The 12,507-nt window shown below is 37.7% G+C and overlaps 1 protein-coding gene across 2 annotated transcripts in view; it reads left to right on the top strand.

Annotated features, from left to right (window-relative positions):
• The first annotated feature begins 821 nt into the window (after positions 1-821).
• Positions 822-12,507, top strand: part of tmem255b (transmembrane protein 255B) — an 18,574-nt gene continuing 6,888 nt past the window's right edge. The window contains exons 1-3 of one of the 2 annotated variants that reach the window (XM_028014179.1): positions 822-1,142; positions 1,758-1,900; positions 2,002-2,064. In XM_028014179.1, coding sequence (XP_027869980.1) covers positions 1,079-1,142; positions 1,758-1,900; positions 2,002-2,064 — 270 coding nt within the window. In that variant the 5' untranslated portion in view covers positions 822-1,078. The remainder of the gene's footprint in view (positions 1,143-1,757; positions 1,901-2,001; positions 2,065-12,507) is intronic. The other variant, XM_028014180.1, reaches the window with a different exon arrangement.

Genomic DNA, 12,507 nt, shown 5'->3' with positions numbered 1-12,507 from the left:
GTGTTAATCCTAAGTATCATTTTACTGTTTTGCACATATTTAAAAGTGTTTCATTATTTCTCTGACCATAAAGTTTAGGTCAGTAGCTATGTTGTCCTCGCACATTCAATACTTTAAAAGGTCCACACAAATTTACTTCTGTTTAAAGGGATGTTCTCTTCTTTTTCCCATTTTGTTAATTCCCATTAACAGTAATGGGAATTTGTGTCAGATTACTTTTACACCCCAAGGATAATGAATTGTAAAGGATAACAAATTAAAAATTCCCAAACAATCTGATTGCCTGAAAAACTGAGGTAGACGTTTTTCAGTTTACTCTATTTTTACAGGAATTTCTGGGGGTGATAAGGATGACAGCAGCGATTTTTGAAAAAATAAAACTGGAAACAATGGATGGCTGATGAATTATAATTGAAATTTTCATTGTGAGATGCTGCAAAAAAGAAAAGAAAAAATGATGAATTTCTTTTAAAGTGTATTTATTTTTATCAGGCCTGTAAATAAGAATGTAGGTTACTTTTATTTCAACTTTTCTTGTTTCAATGTATTTGTTACGGGATGTTTGTCAGTCAATACAGCTTCAGCAGTTCACAGATATATATTGCTTTCCAGTAGAGGGCGCTGTACTCGTTTAAATTATTCTTTCCCATAATCATAAAAACCTCATAAAACCTAATTTTATGCATCATTAGACTGAGAACTGTAAATAATTTCCACAGCAATCCAACTGAAGCTGTATAAAACTTATGTAAGATAAATATTTGAATAATCCACCACTGGAGGGACACAGGGAGCTGATTGGCTTCTTCTTCCTCTCTGTGTAACTCCCTTCCCCTCAGGCTACAAGTAAAGTTGAACCCTTCGGACCTTTCATAGAGTCAGCTGACTGAAACCTCCTCTGATCATCCTGCAGCTCTGTGGATTGGAAACACAGGAACCCGTCGCGTTACTCCGCGCAGGATGAGGACGCTATTTTGAAGCAAATTAGTGTTAGTTGACTGCACAAGAGGAACCACCTGGACTGTGTTTTTTTTTTTCAATTATTATTTTAGATTGAACTCATCCTGACTAAAGCAACATGCAGCAGCCCGAAACACAACAGAGCAGTCAGCAAACAACCACAGAAACTCTGGATTCTGCAGGTAAACTTAACTTTAAAAATCAGCATCCTTCACACTGTTAAGCATGTTTCTTCATTTTCCCCGTGAAACTGATCATCAGCCTTCTTCTAGTTAATATTGCTGTTGCGTTAACAAATGCACCTTTAGGTTTTCGAAAGACTCAAACTCTAAATTATTCAAGTGTAAAAAGGGAGCAGAATAAACTAAATACTTGGGGAGGCACCTCTTGATTATTTCCTGCTGTAAAGAAGGAGCAATCACTTTTATAAGTTGGTTTAATGAAAGGAAATGCTCAATAATTCCTATAAAGGTTGGAAAAAAATTAATACAGCAAGTTGTCAGCAAGTAAAGGATTTTAAAAGGTAACAGGAGTCAAATCTCAATGCTTTTGCACGATGAATCAAATGCAACAGTCAGTGAATCACATGCATAACAGTTTGTACAATTGAAAACTAATGTGTAACAACAACACTAGGTGCTTTAGTTGTATAAAATATAAAATTATGTTTATCAACGGTTAAAATACATGTCATATATCCATTTTCCGTGATTTGTGCAGAAATATTTTCACTATATTTAGTCACATTTATGTCAAAATCTGGACATCCGTCTTTATCTGTTTTATTCTGCTTTCAGGTCTCTATGTCCGCAGAAGGAAGACGGCTCTGTGGGTGACCGTGTCTCTGCTGGCGTTGGCTTTGGTGGTCCTCACCATCGGTCTCGTCTCAGCCACTCGCACTGACAACGTGTCCGTGTCTGGATATTACCCCGGCATCACCGTGAGTGAAACAATTTTTTTTATATATATATATAAAAAAGGTTATAAGGTGACCCGGTGGGTTTTAAATTACAAACACAAACATTTCTTTTGTTTCTTCAGCTCAGTTTTGGAGCGTTTCTGGGAATTGTTGGCATCCACCTGGTGGAAAACCGCAGACCCATGGTGAGTTTGTACATCTGAGTGTCATTTTCAATAAATAAGAATGTATTTTATCATTCTAAGGCTCAAGTTATTTAGAGCTTCATCCCGTAGAAATTGTGTCCCTTACCTAAAAAATGTAAAAAGAAGAAAATCAAGAGATAGACATATAGATACATTTTGTTTTCGTTTTTATGGTCAGGTATGCCTTTGAACTATTGTTCAGTCCCATGTTGCAGAAAGCACAAAAGATCTGTCTTTTTCAGTGCTTCTTTTTAATATTTTGTCTGTTTCATGGTAGAAATAAGGTTTACATACCTTTACACCCCATTTTTGTATTTGTCCCCTGAAATTTGGTAACTGCGTATGCTACTGTCACATGAATAGCTTTCAAGCATTTGAGATAATTGGCAACGAGAGTGGACGATGAATTCTGGCCCACTCTTCTTCACAGAATTAGTCATATTAGGGGATGACCAGGACGTCTAAGGTAATGGAGCTGCATATTAATTGTATTTAAATCTGAACTCTGACTAGGCCACTCCAAAATCTTTTCTCTTTTGAGTGTCTCAGAGATGGACATGTGTGTTTTGTCAGGGTATTATGCATTGTTCTTAGAGATGTTCAAGGTAAAGGTAAAGGTAGTTTATTTATCTAGCTTATTTACTTTGGATCAACATTATTAGCTTTTTCTTCTTTTCCTCTTTCCTTTGGTTTGTTATTTTGTTTGTATTTCCTTTTAATTCATGTAAAGCACTTTGTATTGCCTTGTTGCTGAAAATGTCATATATAAATAAAATTACCTTTGCCTTTACCATAGAGCCAGGTTGGTTTTGATGGACTTTTTAGCCTCATTATTTGAAAACTGCATTTGGTATTTACTCAGGTTATCTTTGTCTGACATTACAATTAGTTTGATGACTCCAGGGATAATTGAAATAGCCCTGTGATGGACTGGTGACCTGTCCAGAGTATCCCGCCACTGACCCAATGGTCACTGGAAAGAGACGCCAGACTGTCACTGTAGATATTCTTCATCTCAGTCACACATCCGGTGTTTCATGGTCTATTTCAACTCAGATTTAGTTACTCAAGAACCCCATAAAGAGGCTACAATGTGATATATTGCACAAATAAAATATTTGTATAACAGCAATATTTCAAGTATCAAACAAAATCTTAATTTGTGATACTTAAAACTTTACTTGTACAATATGATGTTGCACGACACCCCTTTCCTTGATTTGCATCAAGGTGAGTTATGGCTTTCTGTGCTTCACTAGAATTGTCATTTTTAAACGAGGCCGTGTTCCAGGAAAACAAGACATATATAACATAAATTACAGGATTACATTACAGACTGTGCAAATCTGCTAAACTGTTTTGCGGAAAATTGTTGTGTTGTGAGCAAGAGACAAATCAAATTACTCAATGGCAGCGTAATGAGTTCATGTTCCTCATGCTCAGGTCAGAGTACATGGCTGGATTTGTGGTCGGGGAAAATTTGTCTCCAGACTTCAATGACAAGAGGGAGAATTGCATTAGTATCGGCCAGCTGCTAGCAGAGATCCGTTATTTTGGACAGGAACACAGACAACACCAGATTGTCTCCTTGCAACAAAAAAAAAAAGAAGGTAATAAAAAAAATTATCCTATCCACGACTCTCAAAAAGCAACATCAGAAAAATGACAGCTAAATCGTCCACATATAAAAGTTTTAGAGTTGGGAAGAACACGCTGCTAAACTGGGCCAGAGTCGTTCTGAAGCCAGTTCAAACCAGTTTGTGATAAAAGTCTAGCAACGGTCAAATACATTGCAGCTACAAAACCAAAAGCACAGAAGGTGTTGTGTGACATTTAATTGTTAGTATCGAGTTAACAGCACTTGAAACTCAGCATGATACCCAGCACGTCTGAACGGGACTCCAGTGACTTACAAATCTTTTTACTTGACGTTTAATTTTGTCCTAATTATTCTAATCCACACACTAAATAGAGCTAATCATGCCTAGTTTTCTCCTCTTTGCTTTAATATCTCTATTGTATCTTTGTCGCTCTTCCTATTTTCCCTTTAAGAAAAAGATTCCATTGTCTAATCTGTCTAATCTCTGCGAACAAAAAATAGTGATAATGTATGGAGAGGAGATTTGGTTCTTTGCACAAACGCATATCATAAATCAGTTCCATAACCCCCAAACATATAATAAGTTGTGATGTATTTAAACTGATCAATGAACTCCAAATACCTAACAGCAATCATAATTATAAACGATAAACACAGTTGTACATTTTTAAAATCACTTTCCTGATTTATTTCTGCATTATGAGGTGTGACACAAAAATACAAAACAAAAAAAAATCAATCTCATAACTGCATTACTCATTGTAACATCTAACTTCAGAATGAAGGTTATTTTTCCTAAAAATATTCTGGAAATAACGATGTCGTTGGTCAATAAGATCATTTAAATCTACACTTTGATGTAAATACTGCAGAAAATCTTTGCTTGAGGTTTGCATTCAGTCAAAAAGGTGAACTACACTGTGTTCCAAATTATTATGCAAATTGGATTCAAGTGTCATAAAGATGACATTTTTTGTTGTTCTATTAAATTTATTGATGGTATTGTGTGTCAGGGCTCTTTGAATCACTATAATTAATTTCAGAGAGCTGGTTTGATTAGTTTGTCTGGTGAAGCTCAATTAAAGGAAATCTACATAAGAAGGATGTTCCACATTATTAAACAGGTCAAAGGTTTCAAGCAATATGGGGAAGAGATAAAATCTCTCTGCTGACGAAAATCATCAGATAGTGTCGTGACAAGGTATGAAAACATTAGATATTTAACGAAAACTGAAGCGTTATCGTACTGTGAAGAGATTTGTGGCTGATTCAGAACAAAGATACGTTTGTACAGATAAAGGCATAATGAGGAAGGTTTCTGTTAGACAAATTAATTGGATTAAGAGAGCAGCTGTTAAAATGCCCTTACAAAGCAGCAAACAGTTATTTGAAGCTGCTGGTGCCTCTGGAACCTCAAGGTGGAGGATCCAGAGGCTTGCGGTGCATCAACCTACTATTAGCCACCCCTAACCAGAGCTCACAAGCAGAAACGGTCTCAGTGGGCCCAGCCGAACATGAAGATTAATTTTCAAACAGACTTGTTCACTGATGCCTGCTGTGCAGCCCTGGATGGTCCAGATGGATGCAGTAATTGGTGGTGGATGGCCACCACGTCCCAACACGGCTGTGGTGTCAGCTAGGAGGTGGTGGTGGAGTCATGCTTTGGGCCGAAATCATGGGGAGAGAATCATTGGTCGGCCCCTTCAGAGTCCCTGAATGTGTGAAAATGACCTCAGCAAAGTATATGGACTTTCTGACTGATCACTTTCTTTCATGGTCCAAAAGGAAGAGCCGTTCCTTCAGTAGTAAAATCATCTTCATGCATGACAATAAATGCTGCAAGGAATACCACTGTGTCATTGGCTGCTAGGGGCATAAAAGGGGAGAAACTCTTTTCTCCATCCTCCTCTGACCTCAACCCTATTGAGAACCTTTGGAGTTTCCTCAAGCAGAAGATCTGAGGGTTTAATGCAGTTCATATCAAAACAGCAGCTCTGGGAAAATATTCTGACATCCTGCAAAAAAAATTCAAGCAGAAACTTTCCACAAACTCACAAGTTCAATGGATGCAAAAATTGTGCTGTGATATCAAAGAAGGTCCTATGTTAACATGTAACTCTGTCTTTTAAGATGTTTTTGATTGAAGTAGCTTTTGATTTTAGTACATGTGACCACTTAATGCTGCACATTCAAAGAATGACCGTTTGCAGATCTTTATAATCCACGAAATGTTTAGAAAATCTGCTGTGCATAATAATTTGGAACAGAGCATTTTGAGTTTTTTATTTTTGAAAAAAAAACTGTTCTCATGGGGAGCTTTGTTCAGTAAAATTTTATTAATACTGTAATAGTTCATGACTTGAAAATTATACTGACCATCATTTGCACTGACCATTTAAGAAAACCTGAGAAAATATCACTTGCATAATAATTTGGAACACAGTGTAAAGCCTTTCATTTTTAATTTTAAAAGCCATCACTTGCGCCATGAGCATTTTACCATAAACAAATAGAAAAATCTGATTCACATTCATGATCCTAATTCTAATGATTATTGTATTCATGTTTTTAAGTTTTGTGAGAAAAAAAACAAACAGTTTCTGTCCAAATCCGTACATTACAACGCAGCACAGATCAACAGTTTCATTATGGATTGTCCAGGCATGATGCAGGCGTGTCCGCTGTGCCTTTCAACATGACTGAGGCACATGTGAATTTTTCATGGAGTGTCCGGGGTGTTGCGTGCCTGCTCGGATCACGTTGGCTTACTTTGTGAGGCAGTGTACCATGTCTGCATCAGTCTTCATAGATGCTCCTCCTGCGGCATTCTCACACACACACACACACACACACACACACACACACACACACACACACACACACACACACACACACACACACACAGCACACTCTGTGACAAAGCATCTGCATAAAGCATCATCATCAGAGATAGTCAGGTCATATTTTTAGTCAGTTTTCTTGAGTTTTGACTCAGGTTTCCTGTTGTCCGCTTTGTTGTTTAAACATGTGAACAAAGAAAACAAGCTACGGCATCTTGGCTGCCTCTGTGGCATCACTCCCCCGCGTCTGTGCTTTTAAACTTTAATGGTGTGATCGCTGCCACGCTAACGCTGGTCTACAGTGTCTCCTCTGAGGCACGATGTTCGCTCCCACACAGGTGTCTAATTCTTCTCTCCTCCATCTGATGCCATCGCGGTAACGCGAGAGCCGGTTGGCACGGCAGAGAAGAACAACTATCCCTAGCACAATGTTTCGGATACCTGAGAGCCCCGAAGGTCTCGTTTCCTGAATGGACCAACCCTTTTGGTACTCTGACCTCATAAAGCAGCAGATGGAGGCGTTGGTATGGTCCGAAATGTAAACAAGGACAGAAGTGATGAGTTTATCTGCAGTGGCCAAACATGCGCTTCCTGCTTCCCTGGAAAAATGAATGAACTCAATAAAACAACCAATCTATTGTAATCATGTTTTTTTTTTTTATTCATACCAATGATTTACAGGTTATGCTTCAAAAGGTGAAATAACATTTACAAAATATAGAGAAATAAAAAAGCCATACTACACACAATTAAATCAAAATAGGAAAAAGAAAGTTATGTTCAATAAATGCCTAGTAAAATAGTTTGAACGTCTGCACATCCCTGGTGAAATCTCTGGTTTCTCTGATGTATTGAAACAAACAGTTTGAGATATTTTTTTTCCAACTTCGTAGTGACATTTGAGCCACTCATCTCTAAAACAAACTGAAATCTTTTAGGGAGAAAACGAAACACAAAATGTTTGTAGCCCCTAAACTAAGACTTTGTCGATGCCCCTTTTGATTTTAAAGCCTTCGTTTCTTTTAGGTAGGACTCTGTCAGCTCGGCACATTTTGACCGGAAAGTACTGGCCTTTCCTAGGAAACACATGAAATCTATAAGATTTGCTCCACCCACCATGTAGGTCTCATTTTCAGGTGAAAAGAAAACTGTTCCAAAGCATGATGCTGCCAACACCATGCTTCACTGTGGGAACGGTGTGCTTTGGTGACGTGTAGAGTTTTTTTTTTTAACCAACTATTTTTGACCATATTATATTTGATCCATGTGATTATCTGGAAGCTCTCTGCAGATGCATGAGATGCACGTGAGAAAATGTCAAGAGGAAACTAGCTGAGAAATCTGGACTTTACGTGAGCTTATTCAGAGGCAGGCGATGATGACAGATGTATGTTGTCTCTTATTTAACCAGAGTTTAAATTAGTTGGGTTATTTTTGAACACAGCAACATTCCAAGTCTTAAGATGGTGCTTTACGTGTTTTAATGTTTCGCTTTAAAGACGAGAGTTTCTTTGTAATGGAGTTTGCATTAAAAGTGTCATTATTTACCGAACGGCACTTCATGACAACTGTCATAAACATTCATAAAGACTCCTTCATCTACATGACAGGTGTTATGTCACGTTTATGACAGTGTTGTGTCAGTCTTATTCACACCCCGACCAAATAAAGTGTTACCAGAGTTTTATTTATTATACAGCTGAAGATTGAAGGCAGTAAAAAGTTACATTTTCCCTTTATTTGATTCTTTCTTTAGCAGGACAGCGTTGAATTGCAAGATCCACATTTTAGACAGTTACATTTTTCATTGACATCAGAGAACATTTAGATTGAGACTCCACAACGCATATAAAAACCTCTTAACCCTAACCAACTCCCCGTACCTCATCGCTACAGAGACAGATGGGTCTGTTTTTACAGGAACCAGCTCAAACAGCTCTCAGTTATATGTGCAAAGCAAAACTTTAATGTCTTAATTTCTTTTACTCTATTTTATGGAAAAATCTTATAGGAACTTGTCGGAGCGTGCAGCGTTTCCTGTGAAAGGAAGGTGAAAAACTACTTCTCTGTCTGGTCATCAGAGCCACTCTGATAACAGGCTTCACCGCCCCGATGCTCCGAGAGATTTCTTTATGACTAAACGCTTCATGTAGCTCGTGTTCTCTCCTAAAGCCGCATCTCCTTTAGTTACCGCCCATGTCTCCCACACTGCAGTCCGCCTGGTCACCTTGCAGTTCAGAGAGAAGCACCTTTAAACGGGCCATATTTTACCCAACAGGCCACGGCACAATCACTTCTTATTGCCAACGTGGCCAGCTGTGGTCACAATTGGACGATCGCCAACCAATCAGCGGAGGAAGACCTTGCAGCGGTCAGCGATTTTAGTTACATAACCTGATAGTTATCTTTGCAGAGGCCGTAAAATTCCTCTTTGTGTCTTTATCTATTTGCCATTAGTGCTCCACTCCAAAAGTTGTATCAAAATGCTTCTGTGTTTCAAATTTTGCAGAGGTTTCTCATCACAGACCAAAACACTGATGGTGACTTGTGAGTTTACCTACTCTACAGTCAGTGGGCTTGAGAAGGAAAGAATAAATATCTTTAAAATACAAAAAGTCCAGTTGCATTTTATGCAAATGTACAGTTAGCATGAGCTGGAAAATGTAGGTCCCACAATACTTTCGTAATGGAAAGAGACACGTGGCAACATGCAGCATGTTTCCCACAAAAAGCTTATTGAAGTGGCTCACAATGGCATCTCTGTCATTATTATCTATAGACTTATTGTTAATAACAAAGTGACACAAATGTTATGGAAGTAAAAAGGCTTAAAAGGATCTAATTAGATCAACTGATGGGACATTATTAAGATAAAGTAGTCTAACAACCTATTGGCTGAAAACTAACCTTTATTTCATCAAAGTGGATAATCTATATATTTCAAAATACTTACAAAATATAAACAACTATGGTGATGGATGGATGTATAAATAAATAAATAAGCTGTCAACAACTTTTAGATGACTGCATAGCGCGTTTGTGCTAAATTGTATTCCCACTCATTGAAAGCCTTGAAGGAAAAGATCCGACTTTCAGTTTCTTATCCTATCGACTAAAAAACTTGGCTTGTTTAGCCATTAACAAAAGGACAACAACAGGTCCTCCCCTGAATGAGGTGGTCTTGTCAAAGTTGAATGTTAAGCCGACTGAGATGCTGTGACGATGCACGGAGCATGGCTCTCAGATTTAGACTTTTCTGAACAGAAGATTGGGCAGAAATTTCTCTTCAACAAAGAAAACGCTGAGCGTTATAGCACCAATTATTATTTTTTTAGGGGACATTATATTTTTATTACTTAAATGATATTTTACAAATTTACAAAAGGTTGTTTTTGTCGGGTATTAAAATGATAATCTAAGACATTAAAGTGGGACAAAAAGCAAAACCAGAAGAAATCTGTTAGAGAAAAATGTTCACTTCACACATGAAGTTTGCCGAGTTGCTTTAAAGGGAAGTAGAGTGAGATCTCAAGAGTTGATCATCCATCTACACCAGATGTGCGCGTGTCTTTAATCTTATACAGAATATGATTATTCAGTTCAACTGGACCTTTAGGGGGAATAATGTTAGTGAATTAAACAGTGAATATGTTTTATGTGCTGGCAGCTGTTGCCAAGGTAATCTGAAGTAATGCAGTTGTCAGGCTCTATTGTCTCAGCCGCTGGCTTCATCTCCCACTTGCAGCCCATAAAAGTGAAGTCATTTGAACCGCTAATGAAGTGGAGAGTCTGGACCAGTGGCAGATAAAGCCATCCAGAAAGAGCTCATTTCCTCAGCCTGGTACTTTATTCACGTCGCCGATAAAAATGTATTTCAGAATCGTGTTGGAAGTATCTTCTTCAGATTTCTTGCTCATTTTCAACCAGATCAGTGTGCTTGACGATATTTGCGCCATTTTAAAAAGCGAGATTGTTGACTTTGGATATACGCTAAAACAAAATAAAAATAACAATCTGAATTTTGTTTGGAGCTTTATAATTAATATGTTTGGGTTTTTTTCTGCAAAGAGGAGGCGTAAGACAGTACCAGTTACTGGCAACTGGACTCTAAGAGGTAACACTTTATTTGACGGGTTGTGAATAAGACTGTTATGACACCGTCATAAACATGACATAGCACCTGTCATGAATATGAGTAAGTCTTCATGAATATTTATGACTGTTGTCATAAAGTGTCATTCGGTAAATTATGACACTTTTTAAAATAAAGTTGACATTATTCAAAATGTCTTTGTTACATGAACCAAGAAATCATGATCAGACATAAATTTGTTATAGAAGTGTTACTGACTAAACTTTAAAAATTATGTAGCTTTATGTTATTAACGCTACATAATTGTTGTTGGTGTATTGTTATTCACAACCCGTCAAATAAAGTGTTACCCTTTAAGCAACGTGGATTCTGTGCCTCTCCTCTCTTCCCCCGGTTGGGACCTTGATTTCAGAATGAAAACATTTTTACTTTCTTCTGATAAGATGACTCTGAGCAAAAGAGCTGTTCTTTTTATTTTTTCCTTGTCCCAGGTAAGACGTCCCAGGTAATGTGATTTGTGACATGGATGTGAATGCACATAGTGACCCAGAGCAGTGAATGGTTGAATGTACTGGTTCTGGTAACTGTTTGGCTGCTTCGGGCCGGAGAGAAATAACATTGAGTTGTATTTATGGAGTTAAAGTGCAATGGCTTTTCTTTTTGTTCAGTTTCGTATTTAGGTATCTCGATTCGTTATTTAGGATATAGGATTCATCTGTGTGTAGTAGCTCCTCCCTCAGTCCACTCACTGTGAAGCTCCCTCATATCGTTGAATGGATTTTGCATGACAGTCCACTCAAGGCTGCAGTTATCCCTGTTGCTGGCAAACCCTTTCTTAACAGACTTTTCCTTCCTGTCAACTTTCTATAAATGGCTTATAAACTTTTTGCAATATTCAAATTTCACTGTCACTGATTTTTGCTTTAGCTTCAAGCTAAAAATATTCCAAAAAAATAAAGGCTGGGAAAATTTCACTGAGTGTAGTGAACCCATAAAATAAATTGGTTTCACTTTATGACGTTGGTAATAAAAAGTACTGAACTTTTTCACAATATTTGTCTAGCTGGTTTTATACAATATCTTTGACACCTGGAGGTTTTAGATCATTCCTATTGTAATGCCAAGACTACAGCAAAAATATTCCAGGTGATCTTAAGCAATTTACTAAGTTACAAGGTTATAAGTCAACCTGCTAGTATGTGTAGTTACCTAAAAAAATGAAATTGCATTATTATGTTTTGTTTTAATTCGTTATAATGATATCTGTTAAATGTTGTCTGCCTCACAATTATTAAAAATAGATGAGTAAACTTCATTAATCTCTAATAAGATTATAAGTAAATAATAAATACAGAGGATGGAGAGGTTTCTGACAGATTTAAAGTCTGACTTGAGTTTTTCACAATCTTTGTGAAAACATTCCAAGAATCTAAATGAAATAGATCTCGATGATCCGAGTTACAAATCAGGAAAATTACAAGTTGAGGCCGACGTTCTGAAGAAGAAAAGTTGTTTCCGTACCGAAGCTGTGGTCCTGTGGGGCGATTTAAACGTCAGTAGCTGATGCTGATTAGTACATTTTATTACCAGACATCTGTGATCTGCCAGCTGTGTCTGCAGGGCCGAGGGTGTGAAATCACAAAATGGCCGTGCCGCTCAGTGTAAAAGACTCGGGCGGATATGTGAGTTAGATCACCTCGTCTTAAAAAAATAAAATAAAAACAAAGCTGAAGGTAGAGGTTATTGATCAGTGATCGGGAACAGACAACACTGTGGTTTTGTGTGTGCGTGGCAGATTAGAGGGAATTAGATTGACCTTGTGGTCACCAAAAGGCCGTCCTCCTGCGCCGCATGCCGGGGCCGGCTTGTAAATCAGCCACAACGTGTTGGCAGACGAAGGAGCCATACAT

Source organism: Xiphophorus couchianus, chromosome 4 (assembly GCF_001444195.1).
Source record: "Xiphophorus couchianus chromosome 4, X_couchianus-1.0, whole genome shotgun sequence".
NCBI lineage: Eukaryota > Metazoa > Chordata > Actinopteri > Cyprinodontiformes > Poeciliidae > Xiphophorus > Xiphophorus couchianus.
The sequence above is the reverse complement of the archived record's forward strand: the minus strand, read 5'-3'. Positions and strand labels throughout refer to the sequence as shown.